This window comes from Bombus flavifrons, chromosome 5 (assembly GCF_040668555.2).
Source record: "Bombus flavifrons isolate JBK064 chromosome 5, iyBomFlav1_principal, whole genome shotgun sequence".
NCBI lineage: Eukaryota > Metazoa > Arthropoda > Insecta > Hymenoptera > Apidae > Bombus > Bombus flavifrons.
In genome coordinates, this window is record NC_138446.1 from 15,133,092 (window position 1) to 15,150,891 (window position 17,800).

Consider the following 17,800-nt stretch of genomic DNA (forward strand, 5'->3'; position numbering starts at 1 on the left):
AATATTATTATGACCCTTTTAGGTCAATTGTCGAGGATACAACGCGTTCGGTCGTCGCCGTCGAGACGTGAGTTCCGAGACAAATGATACGTCTTTAAGCATCACGGACAGCTTTGAAGGACAACTTAGAGAAGAAATAACGATCCAGTCGAATCTGATATTCACTCTGGAGAGGAGAGAAGAGAGGTTTACAGCAGATCCAGCTGAGAGTAAGTCCATATCCTTTTTCTTCTTCAGTTAAAGAAGAATCTTAATTTCTAGAAAAGGTCAATTCTGACTCTTGCAGCTTGTTCAGTTGACTTTTCACTTTGTCGCTTTAACGCTGAACGAGAATTAAAATATACTTTATTATTACAATACAATCTTTTTTTCCTGTTTCAGTCACCTCAGCTCAAAGAGTAGAAGATATTTGCGTTTCTACGGTCGGCTTTGTGATAGCACTAGTAATTACAGCACTCTTGGCACTAGTCGCTGTAGCTATTGCTGTGTCGTGCTGGCTAATGGCGTATCGTCGTCAGCCAAAGACTGCTGGACCACTGCCACACCCACCAGAGTTCCCAAATCCACTGTTCACTACTGAGTCCGTAGCTGAACCGTCTCCTGATTATCACCTATCATAAGTACTCTAGGATAATTATTTTTTTGTAACGTAATTTTATAATTCTCAATGGAATGCAGTACAGACCACATCACATTTTTTTTCTCGCTGGTCGGTCTTGTATTTCTTTCAACGACTCCTCCAGTGACTAGACTCTTCCGTTATCTTCCTCTCGGGGGTTCATACCGAGCGTGTTGTACGTTCATTGTTACATACGAGTACCCTGAATCAAGTTATACATAAATATACATAGATAGTTAGATCAGAGCGCGTGCGAGAGAGAAACGTTTACTATTTATGGTGATGGTTAGCTTCCATTATCTACACAATAGAACTTTGTCTTCCGACGTATTCTCTTGTCTTCAGTACCTTTGCTCTTCTCTTCCTGTAGTCACTGGAGGATTTGTTAAGCATGATACAGCGAATTTAATTCCCGTGTAAAGTCGAACGAATTAGTCTAATATAGCTTTCTTACTTCGTGCGTAGGTAACTGTACATTTTATCTAATAAAATGCTAATGTAATATTTTTAAAATAATCTTGTTCATTATACCATATTCCTTAATACCTATTCAGTCCGGAAAATAGATGAAAACGAACATATCGAAATGTGTAAGTAACAAGTTGTTCAAAAATCGCCATACATTTTTATTCCAATTATATATTTCTGCTAAATATACATAATTTACAAAAAATGTACGATATCTAATACATATATATGTATACGTATGAGCTCAGTTCATACGTTTTTTAATAAATAGATGCAATATTAACAATCGTAATACTGTTAAATGATTCTAATCATTTTTAAACTCAATAATTTAATTATAATTAACATTCAATTTGAGAATAACAATTTGGCGTGAGTGTTTATAACAAGTGATTGAATTTTAAGCGTTAGAAATTTATTAAAAGATAGAGTATTTGAAATGAAAATATGAAAGAAAAACACACGTTATCTAATGTTTTAGTCTTGAAAATGCTTATAGTATCAAAACATTTGCGTTGTTAAGTCGTTTTGTGTGTTCAGTTGTAGCGTGGTACTGAACTGTATGTTTAAGAATCATTTTCAATATATTTATTTATAACTTTATTTGCGCATAAGACCGTCATGTAGTTTAATTATCCTTTGATAACTGCAATTGGCCTTAATTTTATACATTTCCGGGAAATACCTGCAGCATGGCACGTATCCACAACATCTGTCACATTTTTGTAAGACTCCGGTGCTTCTTCCATAACTAACTTAGGCGAAGCGACTCTAATCGATATTCCTTGTCGTTCTAATTTTTCTAATACATCCGTGTAGTCCAAGTTTCTGCGTGACTTGGCTCTAGATAAAGCTCGACCCTAAAGGCAATTTTGATCTAATTTAGGTATCATTGGATAATTTTATAAATAAAAAACGTTTAGAAATACTTACTGCTCCATGACATGTGGATCCAAATGTTTCTTTCATAGCTTGATCAGTTCCGGTAAGAACGTAACTACAAGTTCCCATAGTACCGCCAATTAAAACAGGTTGACCTGTTAATTGATAGTCTACAGGAATCAGAGGATGATGAGGTGGAAATGCTCTTGTAGATCCCTATGAACAATATAGTAATTATGTAAACATCCTTCAATATAGTTAGTAGCAATTTACTTTCATTTCATTTACCTTCCTATGCACTAGAAGGGTTTTCTGTTTTCCGTCGACCATATGTTCTTCTATTTTTGCAATATTATGGGAGACATCATATATAACATGCATGTCTAAATCATCGGGAGATTGTCGGAACTGTTTGGCAAATGCTTGTCGACTGAGGAATGTCATAGAGCTTCTATTGACCCATGCAAAATTGGCAGCTGCAGCCATAGCTTTTAGATAATCTTGACCTTCTTGAGATTTTATATGAGCGCAAGCCAGCTGCCTATCGTTAGTTTCGATATTATCTCGTTTCATGGCCTTTTCCATTTGTACAAGTGCATCTGTACTACATAAAAAATTTAATATACACTGCTTTCTAAAAATGGATTTATTACGTATTTATTACCAGTTGCAACTTGGTGTCCAAATCCTCTGCTACCAGAATGAATCATCACACAAATTTGACCCTTTTCTTCAATACCCATTTTACATGCTGCCCATTTGTCGTAAATTTGATCTACTACTTGAATCTCTGCATAGTGGTTTCCTGCACCTAATGTTCCTAGCTGCAAAATAAATTGCTGTAGTAATCAAGAATTCTTAAATATTTATTTCTATAAATTCTCATAATACCTTACCTGTGGAAGCCCACGTTTCTTAGCCCTCATTGATACTTTAGAAGAATCTGCATTAAGCATTCTACCATATTCTTCGCAATGTTCTTTATCCTCTGCCCAGATATAACCTTCTCTAAGAGACCAATCCATTCCCATTTCTAAGGCTTCTTCTAAATCACGTGCGTTCATAGGTATGATTCCTTTTGAACCAACACCGACAGGAATGTGATCAAACATGCTCTGGGCAAGTTGTTCCTAAAAACAACTACTGGTTTATTTTTTTTCCTATGACATAATTTCATTAAAACATAACTGATAGAAAATAATACCTTCACAGGCGAAACATCCTCTTCGAACAAGTTAGTTCTTAATAGACGTACTCCACAATTTATGTCAAATCCGACTCCACCAGGTGATACTATAGATTTTGGGTCATTCATATCAAATGCTGCCATGTTACCAATTGCAAAACCATATCCAGAATGTACATCAGGCAATCCAACGGACCTCCAAACAATACCAGGAAGAGCAGCAACATTGGCAATCTGTTTCATACCTGGGAGAAACCCACCCACTGCTCCTGGTCTGCATGCATTTTTTAACTCATCAAACATTAACCGTTCTAACGTGTTATTTACATAAAAAACACCTTCAACCTATGAATAAAGAAATATTTAATACACATGAGAAGATAAAACACGATTAACAAATTACCTTCATATTAGGTTGAAAACCCTTCTTTATCCTCCAGCATGTTTCAGTTATCTTTTCTAAGTATTTTAATTCTTCTTGATACTGCCTAACTACCATTTTTTATTATAATAAATTACTTTTTAAAAATATATTAATTATCTCTAGTTTGGAGTACAGATTATATTTTAAAATGAAATATGATTTCTTATAATTGTTTAGAGATAATATCTTTCAATTAATATTATAAAGAACTAACACTATAGAACCAGACACACTTTTTTTATATTTATTATCGATTATAAATACAAAATTTTTATTGACAGATTAATGCAACGATACAAGCGAGCAAAATCGTGCAACCGGCTAAAATGATTGCGCCATATAAATCTAACGAATATCAGTGTCGCAAACTTATATAGTTTCTAGAAAATTGTTATCCCTTCCCTTATTTAAAATTCATTTTCAACAGTACACATTTAATATATGAGTAACTAGATTCCTAATCTTTGTATTTTTATGCAATATGAACTTTCTGACATGATTTTGATGATCTAAAGGGAAATAATAATAAAGATATTATAAGAAGATATTATATTATAAAAAGTATAAAAACGAATTACTGTTAATAAGAAAGAAATATCTTATTCTTATTTTGAATTATACAACGTTCTTATATGGTGTTCTTATATAATATTAACGAGGAAATATTAATCGGAAATGTTGGTATCATGTGTGATCTGAATACAGAACAAATCACATACATAAATACGTATGTGAAGTGCAAAAATGGCTAATCGTGTACCAGTAGGTTTAAGACAAGTAAAACCAATTTTGTCACTAAGTCCTATAGATGCTCATAGAAGAGTAATAACATTATATAAAACATGGTATCGCCAAATTCCATTTATCTGTAAGTACTTTAATCATTGTATGTTTTTGAAAATCATGAAGATGTGTTGTTACCTAACCTAAATATTGAAAATAGTATATGGATATATGTATTTCAAATTTATTCCTTTTTTGTACAAAATAGAATGTATTAATTTTCGTCCTAGTTTATTTGAACTTCACTAAAAATAATTTACAATCTGTTATTATTCCATTACAAAATTGTCAGATTTATATATTTATATATGTATAATTAATTTACTTTATAGTGTCAAACTATGATGTTCCGGTATCAAAAGAAGATTGTATAAAAAAGTTACGGGAAGAATTTAAACGTCATGCCAATGTAAAGGATGTAAGAGTGATCGATATGTTACTTATTAAGGTAAGCCTAATATGTATCCTGTTTATTTCATATATACTGCAACAGATATATTAATAACTATATTATATTAGGGACAAATGGAACTTCAAGAAACTTGCGCTCAATGGAAACCAGCTGCAACACTCATGAATTATTGGAAAGTAACTCAGGAACCAAAGCCAAAGGACTTCATATCCAAGTTCATTTCAGGTCATGATTAAAATATTTAATTGTACAATATATAAGTTATTGTAGTGTAATTAAAAGTATACAATTTTTAAGCTATATAAAAAGAATATATATGATATCTCAGTATGTAATAATGTTATTATTTGAGAAGTAAATATGTTAGAAAGGAAAAAACGTATTTTTCTACTAAAAATTGGAGTTATACAACATTTCAAAAGATGAATCTTTAATCAGCTCTTACAGAAGATAATATTTCTTTTAATTTACATTTTATTTTTACATCTATATATTATTATTCACTTATATACATTTGACAAGATGATATATTACTAAGCACCTTAGGTACAATCTAGTTCACTTTTCACAGCCATACGGATAATTTGCTTTCCTTCAGTGAACAAGTATCGAAATTGTACATACATACATATATATACATACATACATATGTTTGAAACGAGTGTATTCGAACTTGCGTAAATGTACATTTTCAACTATGCACGTTCTTCTTTCTGTTTGTATTACAATGGGAATCGTTTGTGCTACGTCGAGACAGACTCTTTTACATGATTTCTGTACTTGTGTATACTTTGGTTAGAATCATTTTTATAAGTCATTCTAGTTTTATTATATTCTCGGATTAAAAATTTTAACAGATAAATCTCGCACTACGTAAAAAAACGTGTTTGTCGCCAATATAAAGCGTACTTTAATACAAGTCATAAAATATTTAGGTATTAAAAATATACACGGTCGGTAACTTTTATACCCATACATTCCACATATCCATACGCTAAAAAAATGGCAACAATACATCATGCTTATGACTCATAAATGTAAGAATGTTTTTGTGCACTCATACGTTTTATAGTAGAAGATTCCATGTTCGAATTCCCTTCATTCTTTCTCTCGACTACAAAATCAATTTTCTATCAAACTATACTTTCACGTTCCGACTGTATATCGTAACCTGCTATTACACCCCTTCTTAAGGAAACATCGCTGTTGCGTAATCCATTGCTATTGAATAGATTTACCAACCAACTTCTGATCGAATTTCTTGCGGAAGATTTTTTATCAGGCACACTGTCTGTACTAGGAACGGATACCACTTGATCGAGAGAACGCCAACGTTTAACAGGCATAATTTCTCCCATACAACCACTCTCATCTCCTAGTAATGGTGTCTCTGCTTCGTTCGGCGACTCGTCCGTATGGGGCACTATTATTACATTACCATTCGGATAGTTGTTATTCAACACTTTCTCAGAAATATTCGTCTTCGAGTTAGTCCGTGTGCACTTTTCACAATTCTCTAGCGATCGAAAACTTTTCTTCGGTTCCTTCCAAGAGAAATTCGGCGACTCGAACCTCTTATTATAGAGCTCCAATGGGAAAGGGTCTAACGAACGTGACTCCCGTATTATCGTTTGGAACGGATAATCGCTCGTAGAGGACGACGAGGCAATCGTCGACAGAACTCTTGCATTTTTTCTAAATTTCGGCCTCGTGTCGATAAAGAAATCATCGAGTGCTATCTTAATGTTAGCCGCCCGATTTTCAACTTCTTCTTGCAACGCAACGTTATCTAGCGTTGTCTTCGATATGTTATCGGTCAAATACAGAGGAAATCGGTCTAATTTCCGAGAGTTAAGAGATTTAGGGACTGGACTGGATCCTCCGTACTGAGACGAGGAGTCATCCGGCGTTGGTCTTGGAACGCTCGACTGTCTGCGACTGCCAGCTCCTAGACCACCTAGCAACGAAGCCTGTCGAGAATCTGAATTTAATTTCGGACTTCTTCTTGGTCTACAAAAGAGTGGTGGAAGATCACCGACGTCAACCTAATTAACATAAAAATCAAGATTATATGACATTGATCTAACAATCTCATTATATTGATTTTTATACAAACCTCTCGTTTTTGAATGGCCTTTTCAGTGGCTCCGATGAGCCAATAAGTTTTTACTTCTCCCTTTCCTTTCATGTAAACCAACCCACGTTCTTCGATTATGTAGCCACCGACCTTATCCAAAGCATCTTTGCACTGCTCGCTTATGTGAATACGCAGCGGTTCGCCGTTTGATTCCATACGTGAAGCTGTATTTACGGTATCCCCGAATAAGCAATATCTAGGCATCGTTAAACCAACAACACCAGCCACTACAGGACCTGTAATATTTGTTACGTATATTTATGTCATTTTTATTGCGTTTAATATTTTTCCCAAGGCACGATACCTGTATGAATTCCAATGCGTAATTTAAGAGTGTCTTGAGGCCTGTGAGCTATGGTGTGATGTTTCACAGCGTTAAGTAGTTCTAGGGACATCGATGCAATTTCTCCGGCATGTCTGTTTCCATTTTTTATTGGCAAACCAGAAACCTGACAAAAACGATGTATCGTAGAATTATATAGAATAAAGAAATGTATAGAATTAATAAAAAAAATTTACTTACCACCATATAGGCATCGCCGATCGTTTCCACCTTATATACATCATATCCTTTGATTATGCGGTCAAACAAAGTGTACAAGTCGTTCAAGAAGTTTACGACCTGAAAAACGAAAGAATTATAATAGTAGCCATACAAAGATATATATCTTGTTTCCTTAAAGATTAGTTTAATTGAAAAACATACCTGGAAAGGCGTGCTTTCCGCTGACATTGCAGTGAATCCAACGATATCGCTGAAGTATATAGTAACCAAGTCAAAAGCTTCAGGTTCCACACCGATTCCATTTGTCAAGCAATTTGCAACGGGTCTGTAAGAAACAGACGTGGTATCATTAATGTAGATAGCAAAGTTTCTTTTTCTTTCTTTTTAATGAAAGAATTTATATAATTCAACCTACTCAGGCAACATTCGATGAAGTAAATCCTCTGTTTTTTGCTTTTCCTCGAAAAGAAGGCGTGTACGTTCACTGACTAGATCTTCGAGGTTGTTTGCATACTTCTCCATCATGTCCATCATTTGGTCCATGATATTGCGATGCCTTCCCGCTTTCATTTTCTTTAACCGTGTCCTTATCATTTTGAAGTCGGGCCTAAGTTCTGGACTTTCCGCCCAACAGTCGGTAATCGTACTAACTATATACTCAGCACAGTCTGCTTCAGACTCGGACAGTATCTCTATGTTAGGTCTAAACGGCGGTTCACCATCTTCTGGGAACCTTTTCACTCGGTCTATGATTTCTGTCAATTTGTTAACGTTCATATTTATATTTCTGCAGCTATACCTTTTGGCAAATGCCGATTAACGAATGACAATCGTTAACGCTTACGGATTTTTAGCTACACACGGATATTTACCTTTGGGTTCTAGATTCACGCCACCGTACGGCCCCTTCCGTCCGATCATCTCGAATAATATAATCGCGAACGAGTAAATATCCCCTTCCTGGGTACCTCTGATCGGAGCATTGGGATTCCTTAATAGTTCAGGTGCCTTCCAGAATAAGTCTATGTAGGAGAAATATTTCAATTAGAAATCGAGTCACAAAAATCATTCGAAGGGCAGAAAATCATTGTGGTGTAGATCAGTACACGACTATGATTTTCAGTCCGCTAATCGATTGGCGATAGAACAATAAAGTATCAATATATTTCTTTTTTTCTTTTTTTTTTTTTTTTGTTCTTTTGCTTTTCGTACTTCGATAATACTGATGTTCACCAATGCTGTCAGATTCGGCGCAGTGCCGCATATCGTGCAGGCCAAAATCGGAAACTTGGAGTACCCATCGCGAGGTCACCACGCAATTGGATGACTTCAGATTACCATGACAGACTAGCACAGATGACTCATGAATGTACAGCATACCCTGAAACGGAGCAAACAATATTTTCACAATAGTTTCGCAATCGGTATACATATCATTGATCTGCCGTGCGAACACGTATATAGACTTGCCTTAATGAGATCGTGAACTAATGATGCGATGAACATATCGTCTAACTTGATATCTTCGTTCTCGATAATATCCTGAAACACATACGCAATGCGATCATTCGTTGAAAACACCAGCAGACCGGATTACACACGTTCATTCGTGTATTAAGGTGACGTACATAAAGACTTCCTTTGGCGCAATAGTCCGTAATTAACAATATCCTCATTGGCTCGACGCACGCCCCGATGAAAGAGTTCAGGTTACCGTGCCTGATCTCGCGAAGGATACGCATCTCCTTCATCACGTCCCTGGATATGTCCTTCTTCTTTGAGAACTTCAGCTCCTTTATCCTTACTGCTACCCCGTGGTAATGCCCGGTTTGCGCAAACACCTGGCCCCCGCATCTTGACTCGTAGGACATTGCACTAACTAAGCTTAACTGCAACGACAGTTCAATAATAGAAGATGGTGCGACAATTCGAAAAATCATTAGATAAATAAATATGTATATTGAGCGTTAATAGTTAATGATCGCGCGGTGTTATTGTCGCGCCAACGGTCGTCGTTATAGCGTTCATTTTTTACCTCTAACGTTTACCTAAATAAAGATACGTACGTTCTTTGCCAGACTGTGAATTTTTATGCGTTTAATTAAAATAAAATGAAATAAAAAGTTCAAAGTATATATGATATGCGAGTATATATAAAATAAAGTACCTACGCAAGTATATAGGGATTAGAAAACGGCAAATGGTATCTTACCTTACTAGGGGAGGACATCATATTGTCAAGATGAGGGTATCCGTGTATCTCGCTCGGATCGATCTTCCACAGCAGCCCCTCGATTTCCTGTTCTATCTTCCACCTTCGATATATGCTCATAGTGATCACCGCGGCGCAGAACAATAAAACAGCTAGCACTCCAGCGGCCACGATGCTTCGCAGGTGCGTGTCATCTTTGGGACAATGTTCGTTGAGGAAACCGCATCCAGGTTCCGCTTCCGGCTTATTCTTACCCGGCCAGTCCATCGCCTCCGATGGCCTGTACACCTGGACACCACCGATACCCTTGGTATTTTGATAATTTTAAACTTCTTTTAAGTTTTGCCGATTAGAACGATCGTAGGAGTAATTCGAGAACCGTGAATGGATATGAGCTGCACGAATGCTGTAAACAACTCACTCACTAGAGTTTCACCCTGTTGAAATTGGCCTACAGGCTTCATTTGGAAATCGCAGGAGAAGTTGTTGAAACGGAACGGATCCTTCTTCAGGGCCAGTACCGAGAAGTTTCCCTCCGAGTCGCCGAACTTATCGAACTTGATCGTCGCGCCGCTGACACCTGTTTTCGCAGAACACGATTATATATTTTTTTTTCGTAAATATCCAGGACCGAGAACGATCTTTTTAATATCTAATATCTCTGATCTATAATTCTCAAGTGTTTCTAACTGTCTCGAAATCGCGCAAAGAATCTACGTAACAATACATGTATCGATTGCACCCACTCGTTCTAATCAGATCTAGCCTTATCGAGAGATCGAGCCACTTCAAACTTGATCGTGTTAGCAATTTGCGGTACAAATTATACGAATACTTACTCTGATACGTGTGATTTCTGATAATCGTCTCGATGATCTGAGTGCCATTGCTAGCGATCTCCTCGAGTGTGTGCTCTGGTTGATCTCTCAGGAGCTGGTCCAGGGCTCTCGCGTACAGTTTCACCGAATCGTAAAGATACGCGGCGTGAATCGACACATACTGAAACCAGAAAATCACTCTATAGATTGATAGACGAATTTTAATTTCAGCTTCTTCTCTTATAATATAATACGATATCTACCATGTCACAGTTGCGATTTAACGTTTGACATAATTACGATTTAACAAATATAAATTGTATTTATAACAAAGTTTGGTTCTCTAGTTTTAGTTGTAAATACTTGGGTATTATTATGAAATATATATTTCGTAGTGATACGTAATAATAATTAACGTTTCAATATCTTGCATTTAAGTAATTACTAGTAAACCTAGATTCTGTATTTTTAGGCTTAGGTCCTACGCTTTTAATAGCCCTCAAAGCATGATTACAAGACAAGGAGTTAACATTCGACGAACAGCGTACGTTTGATATAAAGAAAGTTACCTTTTCGTATTTTCTCAGCAATTCAGGGATGACAAAATTGAACGGTTCCTTGCTGCTATACTCCCGGACCTTTTTGGTGAACTCTTCGTAGTTCTGTGTGGGTGGCGTAGATACTACCACCATCAAGGATCGTGCCCTCTTGAGGAAGTCCTTCGGCTCCAGGCAATTCCGCAGATTGTCGAAGTGTTCCGGTTCTGTAAGAGACCGATCGCGTGCGAGGCGAGATGAGAAAAGAGCGGTGTTGTACCCTCTTTCGTACGAGGGAAACGGAAATATCTGATTTCGAGAGCGGAGCAACAACACGGGACCGACGACTCTAGAGGAACGTCCATTAAAATCGGATCACGTGCTGGAAACCGGGTCACGAGCGAGCCATGCCTGACCCATGACGTTCAGTTAATCTCGGATTAGATACGGAAATGATGAGGTAACGAGGAACGCGGTACGTTTCGTCAAGGAACACCGGAGGACCGCCAAGGAGACCGAACAATCGGGTCAATCGAATTTCACGAGTCGTTTCGTTACCGGAATGGACCTGCTATGGGCCTTGTTGCGCGATTTCGCTAATTATTATTAGCGAAATTTTCGAAATTACGGCGCTGACAAATTTTCACGCGTAACAGTAACAAGAGCTTATTCTTACGTACAGTTTACTAAACTAACTATCTATGTCACTTTCTTGTACAAGTATCATTAACAGCTCAAGATGTAAAAATGAAATTCAAGGCAGTTGCAAAATTGTAAAACCGTGCAACGGACGCCTATAGCCTATAATCTGTAGCTTGTGGACTAGTCGGTCAATTATTGTGCAAGATGTTCGTGATTATTAGACTGCGGACGTTTATGCATTAGCGGGAAATTTAAAATATCGAGATACGTAAAATATCCTTCAAATTCACTGTTCGTTGTAATATTTAACGGATGAAAACAAATCTATTCTTGGATTCCATTCCTTTAAATAGGATCGTAAAAATATGAAATTGCGTAAACACGCGCAGTCTGGTGATATTAATAGTATGTAAATGTATAATATATATATATATATATAGTATGTACTTACTCCATAAGTACTTTTGCGCCTCGCGCGGTGAGTACGTCATCATATCCACGTGTATCACCATGTATTCCCCGTTGTCTAGCAGCCGTTGATTCTGCATCGAGTTCATCATGTCTATCAGCGACATCGCCGTTCCCAGGAATATGTAAACTGTCGACAGATTTACGCCTTCCGTTAGACGCGCTCCCGCCTCCCGTGGAGCGTTCCATCAACGACGACCGACCGATTTCCAGAACGGAACTGACTTTCACGCTTCATTTTCCTACCGGCGGGAAACGGCTGCTCCGTTTGCCGCGCAATTATCGGTGAGATCATGGAATAAATAGATCTATATATCGTGTACCAGTTCTCACGAAGGAAACACACGAAAATACTCACGAAAGGAAAGTATTCGCGCGATCGGAAAATTCTGTTGTTTCTGTTCCTCTTCTCTGAGAGAAAAGAAATCGACTGTTTCAACTGAAATTTCTATTAATTTGTAGAATTAATTGAAGTATCATTGCAACAACTTTGTCACGTTTCATCGACATCCATCTATTTTTATCTTCGTTATTCAAATATTCTTCCACAATGCCTTTACAAATTGATTCAACGATCGATTCTTAATATTAAACATTTTTTTCTTCGTGAAGAATTTTTATACAGATATAGCTATCGATCTGCTTAACGAAGAATGTGAAAGTTGCCTGCACTGCAAATTTTTGATCGAATCTTCAACACCAGTTAATTCTACCTGGTAAGCAAAATCTGGCCACAGAATTTTCCAACCACCATATAGGTTCAATCATCGCTGTTGCGCTATAACACGCGTCGTTTTTCGCTTTATAAGCGATCTAGCCCCAATGGCATCCAAAGAATTTTAAAGATTAAGCCTAGTAAATGTTACGTCCTATATTAAGTATAGTATCGAGTCTAATTAAGTTTAGCGATAGGAAAGAAAAATTTTGTCAACTTCGTTTCTACCGTCTTCTAACGAACTCGCGCTACTGGACTTTAGTCGAACGCGTTAAAGATCAATTTGTATTCTTTCGTTGACGGGGTCAATTCCAGTATCTGGGACACTAAAATCTCGCTCGAACTCGCGCGATTCAACAACCGATGAAGTTGTACTATGGAACCGTCTCTATTTCGAACCGAGGAAACACGAGTCTCGCGTGTTACAATCGCGCTAAAACCGTTTCAAAAACGAAGGCCACGCGATTCGAAGACAAACAGAACCGGAAACGAGAGGCCGATAGAGAAGGCGGCTCTCGACGAACACATCGTTTCGGTCGTCTCGATGACTTTCTGAGAAATATCGAACGTAAACGAAACTTCAACTGACTTCTGGTCATATTTTTGGTCTCCTGTATGAGTTGAAACCATACGCTGACTTGACAGCAAGGCAGCCTTTCCTCGCAGCACGTGTGTCGATCTTCCACGGTCTTGTAATGATTGACGGTGAGATTATTCTTGGTGGCCTGTTCCTCCAGCGACTTGGCCACCGTCGACCAAGCACTCTCCGTGATGATAGTGAATTTGTTCCAGCCATAATGGAGCAACAACGCGATCACCGACTTCGTCACCTGCGTGTCCGGTGGTTCGGTCCTCGCGAACGTGTTCACCTTCGACGCCTTGTAGTCCGAGCATTTCTGCAATCCACACGGTTTCCCGATCGTGTTTAGCGTCCGTTCAAGTGCACACGCTCTGGCAAGTGTTTGCGTTACGAGTTAATGCGAGCCAGTTGGGACAACGAATGTTGATGTTGGAGTTCGTATTGGTTTTGCGTTTCTAGCAGGTTTTGGCCGAAATGTTGCATTCTACGTTGGAGTTTATGTTTGCAGAGAGGTGAAATTAAGTATAGAAGGGTAATTAGTTGTCGTGTCGACTGTGGATAAATTTCGTTATTTTAGCGCGATACATAGTGGCTACTATACGAGAGAAGTATTTGCACACCGTTGTATTTATTAGAGCATTTACGTGCTGATTAATTAGGTCCAAATATATTAAATATCGTATCATCTATCGTTAGTGGTATGTACCAATAAAATGAAATTTGATGCTATGAAACTGAAATATAGAACCTGACGAAGAGACCAGTCACTGGAAAACGAGGGTATGCGCGTATATTTTTTCCTAGCTACTGTACATATAACGTATAGATACCTTGTTAAAACAATATAATCGCTTAAGCGCTTCACGATGCATTTAGCGCTTTGCATCGTTGCAATTCCACCACGTAACCACCATGACAGTCAACGCGTTAAGGGACGAAGTTGATATCTCTAGATCGAGCAGCAACATTAAAAATCATACACCGTCGGTGACATTTTTCTATCGATTACAATTTTTTATGAACGATCAACGAACCACGCGTACGAATTCCAACGTTTCGAGCTTGAAAATTACGCAAGGAACCTTGAACACTCGGCAGCTAAACAAGAGAACAAAGGTCGCGAAAACAGCCGCGAAGTGTCGTCGAAAGTACTGAAAACAGATGAGTAAGTAAGAGGGGACGAATCGACGAACAGCCGGAAAACAATGTCACAAGCGTCGAAAAGGAAGAGCGAAAGCCAGAAAGCTGAAAGGCCAACGAGAGAAGCAACGGAGGTGAAAGATCGAAGAAAGAAAACAACTGAAAGCAGAGCGATCGATAGCGATGGAAAAGGGTGTAGAGAATGGAGAGAAGGAGAGTAGGTGGCTGAAGAGATAGAGAAAGAGGAAAGAATGGAAGAGATGGAAAAAGAGTAGAAGGCAGGAGAGTAACGCGGCAAAGTGGGCTGCGCCGGGTGCCATGGTGTGTGGCGCGCGGTTAAATATAAACCTGTGGCAGGCGGTACGAAGGAGGGCAGGAGGAGAGTGGAATGAACGGGGCAACTCTCTTCTCTCTTCTCTCGGTGATCGCGAGTGGAGAAGTGCACGGGGCGGCTGCTCCGTACCGTTGAAATGTGACATGCGCTCATTAACATATAAATTAAACGTGACAACTGGGGGTCAGTTCTACTTTAACAGTGGCGACCACCGCCAGGCCACGATCCACTTTCCGTTGTTTTTTCCACCTCCTTGTCCTCCTTCTTTTACTCCGTTTCGTTTCTTTTTTCCCCTCTTCCATCTTTCTGCTTATACGCTCGCTCTTTTCCTCTTGTTCCACACTCGATCGAACAACCGAGTAGGCTTCTCTACCGACAACCAAAGAGACCACGAAATTCATGCATCGAATGAGTCGCGATCACCGCCACCGCCGCAACTCCATCGTCACTTTTCCCTCGTTACAGTCTGCCGACCATGGGATTTGCGGTTATGGGGAGCGTTGCCCCGTGAATCTTTACAACTATCTTACCGCTTGGGGATTGCCAGCGAAAAATAATCGTTCGCGGGACCAGGAAGTCCCTTCTTCGTTTATTCCTTGTTATCGACTAACTTCTTTTTGATATTATACGATTTTTCTCTGTATTACGATATGGCGTTACCGTAGCGAATCGGATGCTTCAACCATAATTTTAATAGAATTTCGTTTATAGCTTAATTCTGCCTATTTACCTTCATCTGCCTTTCGTGCAAGTTGCTCGATATATATAAGAAACTATAGTCTTGAACACCGATTTACGTATATTATTTATATACGAACGAGGAGCACAATTTTACGTTCGATTACACAGACACTTTACTTTCTACTTTCGATGAAAGAATTATCAAATTCGGCCATTTATGTCGTTATGTCAATTTGTCACTGTGACATTAATAAATAAATTGGATTCGGCAAACGAACGAGGACGAACGAAGTTTAAAAATAGCAACTGTCTTGTTAAATAATCTACGTTAAAAATTGCTAATAAAATCTATATCTTGCGTTTCGATAACTCTGTCTTCGTATCTTAAAAAAGAATTTCAAGCGTTCGATCAATCCGCATGGACACGATCGCGCGCGCCAAAATCGAGCACTCTCTCTTTCCAGCGTCCTCTGCTCGTCCTCCCACGATTCCAGGAAGTCGAGATCGTCAGCGATTTACCCACCTGGCCAGAATCGTTCCTTTTTCTCTTATTCGCGTCCCGCGTGCGATGGTGAAGCTGGCCGGTGCTTTTTGCGCAGAACTTCCACTCGAAATGCCAAATTAGACGAAGTCGAGGAAAATACTTGAAAAAACGAGAGCCAAAAGGAACATCCACCTTTCCCAAGATTATCCTCTCGAACACCGGACGTCGCGATACATGTGAATGTACGACGCTCGCTTGTGAATTTGCCGAACGGAAGATGACTATACGCCGCGTATGATAGCGACATTTATCGTTATTACATTGAAATGAAAGAAAAAAAAAGACAAATTGATTCGGCAATGGCGGGAGGATGTTGGTCGAGCCGCATCAGAATGACAAAATTACGATTGTTCGTCGTTCCAGCTACTATGTTGCTGTGTTTGATTAAAAGAAAGCTCTTTTAATGCGTGTTGCCTTTGTTGAGTATATAATCTTGACCTTGGAGGAATTAGGGGATGTTGATTCAATCCTGACCAATTCAATCGACGATCTTACGATTCATCAAACTAATCCTTGCGTCGTTGATTCATGCCGTTACACAGCAATCATACAAATTTCCAATCAAAAGCTTTGCAATCCTGTATTCACAGAATACTACCGAGTCACAATTACACTTGCAACAGACAGAATAAATAAACTCATCCTTTATTAAACATATGCCTATTAAGCAGAATATATTTGGTGGAAGTTACTAATTTGACGTTAATGTGAATTTATAATATTGCCGGTGGAAATATTAATTTACTGCGTTCTGGATATTGTTACGATATCAACCAACAACTCCAGTAACCTTTTAACTTTAAAACTCGTTCAACTCGTAGGATTTGTCTAAAAAAAGAAAAAGTTCATGAATTTATTTATGCGTTTGTCTCCTTCCCTGTCCCGTGTCTTTTCAACGAACACAATACTCTTCTATCAACGTCAGATAGTCCGACGTTCGCGAGGTACAAAGGGTTAATAGTATTCAAGAAAACTCGAAGAGACATCAATTATTACATACATAATCTGAACAGAAACTTTTCAGAGAAGAGCCACAGCTGCAACCGTACGTGAATAATTAAAGCTGAATTTACACTGTTTCATTTTGCAGGAATACGACGCTCTCGAAAACGACCGCTGCTCTCATCCTCGTTTTCATCCGCCGATGACGTGTTCCCGCAAATTGAAACGGTGTAAATTCTGTTTAAGACGCGAACGACGCCACGCAGACGTGTCCTCTAGTTTTGCATAAAAGTCGATCGGTGATCGATGATCCGGTAGACGAAACTGGTCCGGCGTAGAAGAGAGAACCAGTTCCCTATTCCCTTGAAGGCAACGGGGCCAACAAACAAAGAGGACGCGCACACTAACTCGGAAGAGTCGTAGAAGAGCATTGTTTTAAAGGCAGCGTGGTGCCGTGGCCCTTTCTTCTCTCTTCTACGAAGTTACAAGAAGGAACGAGTCCGAGGGCCGGTAGACAAAACTGACCGACCTGGTCGGTTATCCTGCTGGCTGCCGTTGGCTGGCTCTCTTAGTTGGCTTGGTGAACGAGCTGGGCTTTGGTCATTGCCGGCTCGCGACGTGCTGTTATTCTGGGCTCCACTCGGCTATATTTAGACGAGACCACCTTGAGGGAGCTCGAGAGAGCTCGAGTGCTCTCCGCGGACTGCAACCGCAGAGAGGCTTTTCTCTATTGGCCGATCGTGTGCGTTAGTTGTGCAACAAGCGTTCGCGA

General features: G+C 38.9%; 4 protein-coding genes across 7 annotated transcripts in view; 2 read left to right on the plus strand and 2 right to left on the minus strand.

The window, feature by feature from the left end:
- dpy (fibrillin-like protein dumpy) overlaps nucleotides 1-621 on the plus strand; it is a 114,571-nt gene extending 113,950 nt beyond the window's left edge. The window contains 2 exon segments of the mRNA XM_069112957.1: nucleotides 23-209; nucleotides 382-621. Of these exon segments, the coding sequence (XP_068969058.1) occupies nucleotides 23-209; nucleotides 382-620 (426 nt within the window). The 3' untranslated portion in view covers nucleotide 621.
- A 687-nt stretch (nucleotides 622-1,308) lies between these two features.
- Nucleotides 1,309-3,932, minus strand: RtcB (RtcB RNA ligase). Its single transcript, XM_069113669.1, has 7 exons — nucleotides 3,559-3,932; nucleotides 3,174-3,500; nucleotides 2,866-3,099; nucleotides 2,634-2,793; nucleotides 2,258-2,568; nucleotides 2,021-2,185; nucleotides 1,309-1,947 (listed from the first exon to the last, which is right to left on the minus strand). The coding sequence occupies exons 1-7, from the start codon at nucleotides 3,652-3,654 to the stop codon at nucleotides 1,720-1,722; spliced, it is 1,521 nt and encodes a 506-aa protein (XP_068969770.1). The 5' UTR covers nucleotides 3,655-3,932; the 3' UTR covers nucleotides 1,309-1,719.
- A 345-nt stretch (nucleotides 3,933-4,277) lies between these two features.
- On the plus strand, nucleotides 4,278-5,152 carry ND-B14 (NADH dehydrogenase (ubiquinone) B14 subunit). Its single transcript, XM_069113679.1, has 3 exons — nucleotides 4,278-4,447; nucleotides 4,695-4,810; nucleotides 4,882-5,152. Exons 1-3 carry the CDS (start codon nucleotides 4,324-4,326, stop codon nucleotides 5,008-5,010), a joined length of 369 nt encoding a protein of 122 aa, XP_068969780.1. The 5' UTR covers nucleotides 4,278-4,323; the 3' UTR covers nucleotides 5,011-5,152.
- Nucleotides 5,153-5,187: 35 nt separating this feature from the next.
- Nucleotides 5,188-17,800, minus strand: part of LOC138180128 (receptor-type guanylate cyclase Gyc76C) — a 101,225-nt gene continuing 88,612 nt past the window's right edge. For all 4 annotated transcript variants that reach the window (XM_069113647.1, XM_069113649.1, XM_069113646.1 and 1 more), the window contains 16 exons: nucleotides 13,397-13,703; nucleotides 12,076-12,222; nucleotides 11,016-11,209; nucleotides 10,468-10,627; nucleotides 10,054-10,208; nucleotides 9,629-9,916; nucleotides 9,045-9,305; nucleotides 8,887-8,958; nucleotides 8,629-8,797; nucleotides 8,289-8,438; nucleotides 7,832-8,171; nucleotides 7,618-7,741; nucleotides 7,435-7,533; nucleotides 7,216-7,360; nucleotides 6,891-7,147; nucleotides 5,188-6,819 (listed from right to left, as the gene is read on the minus strand). In XM_069113647.1, coding sequence (XP_068969748.1) covers nucleotides 5,908-6,819; nucleotides 6,891-7,147; nucleotides 7,216-7,360; nucleotides 7,435-7,533; nucleotides 7,618-7,741; nucleotides 7,832-8,171; nucleotides 8,289-8,438; nucleotides 8,629-8,797; nucleotides 8,887-8,958; nucleotides 9,045-9,305; nucleotides 9,629-9,916; nucleotides 10,054-10,208; nucleotides 10,468-10,627; nucleotides 11,016-11,209; nucleotides 12,076-12,222; nucleotides 13,397-13,703 — 3,780 coding nt within the window. In that variant the 3' untranslated portion in view covers nucleotides 5,188-5,907. The remainder of the gene's footprint in view (nucleotides 6,820-6,890; nucleotides 7,148-7,215; nucleotides 7,361-7,434; nucleotides 7,534-7,617; nucleotides 7,742-7,831; nucleotides 8,172-8,288; nucleotides 8,439-8,628; nucleotides 8,798-8,886; nucleotides 8,959-9,044; nucleotides 9,306-9,628; nucleotides 9,917-10,053; nucleotides 10,209-10,467; nucleotides 10,628-11,015; nucleotides 11,210-12,075; nucleotides 12,223-13,396; nucleotides 13,704-17,800) is intronic.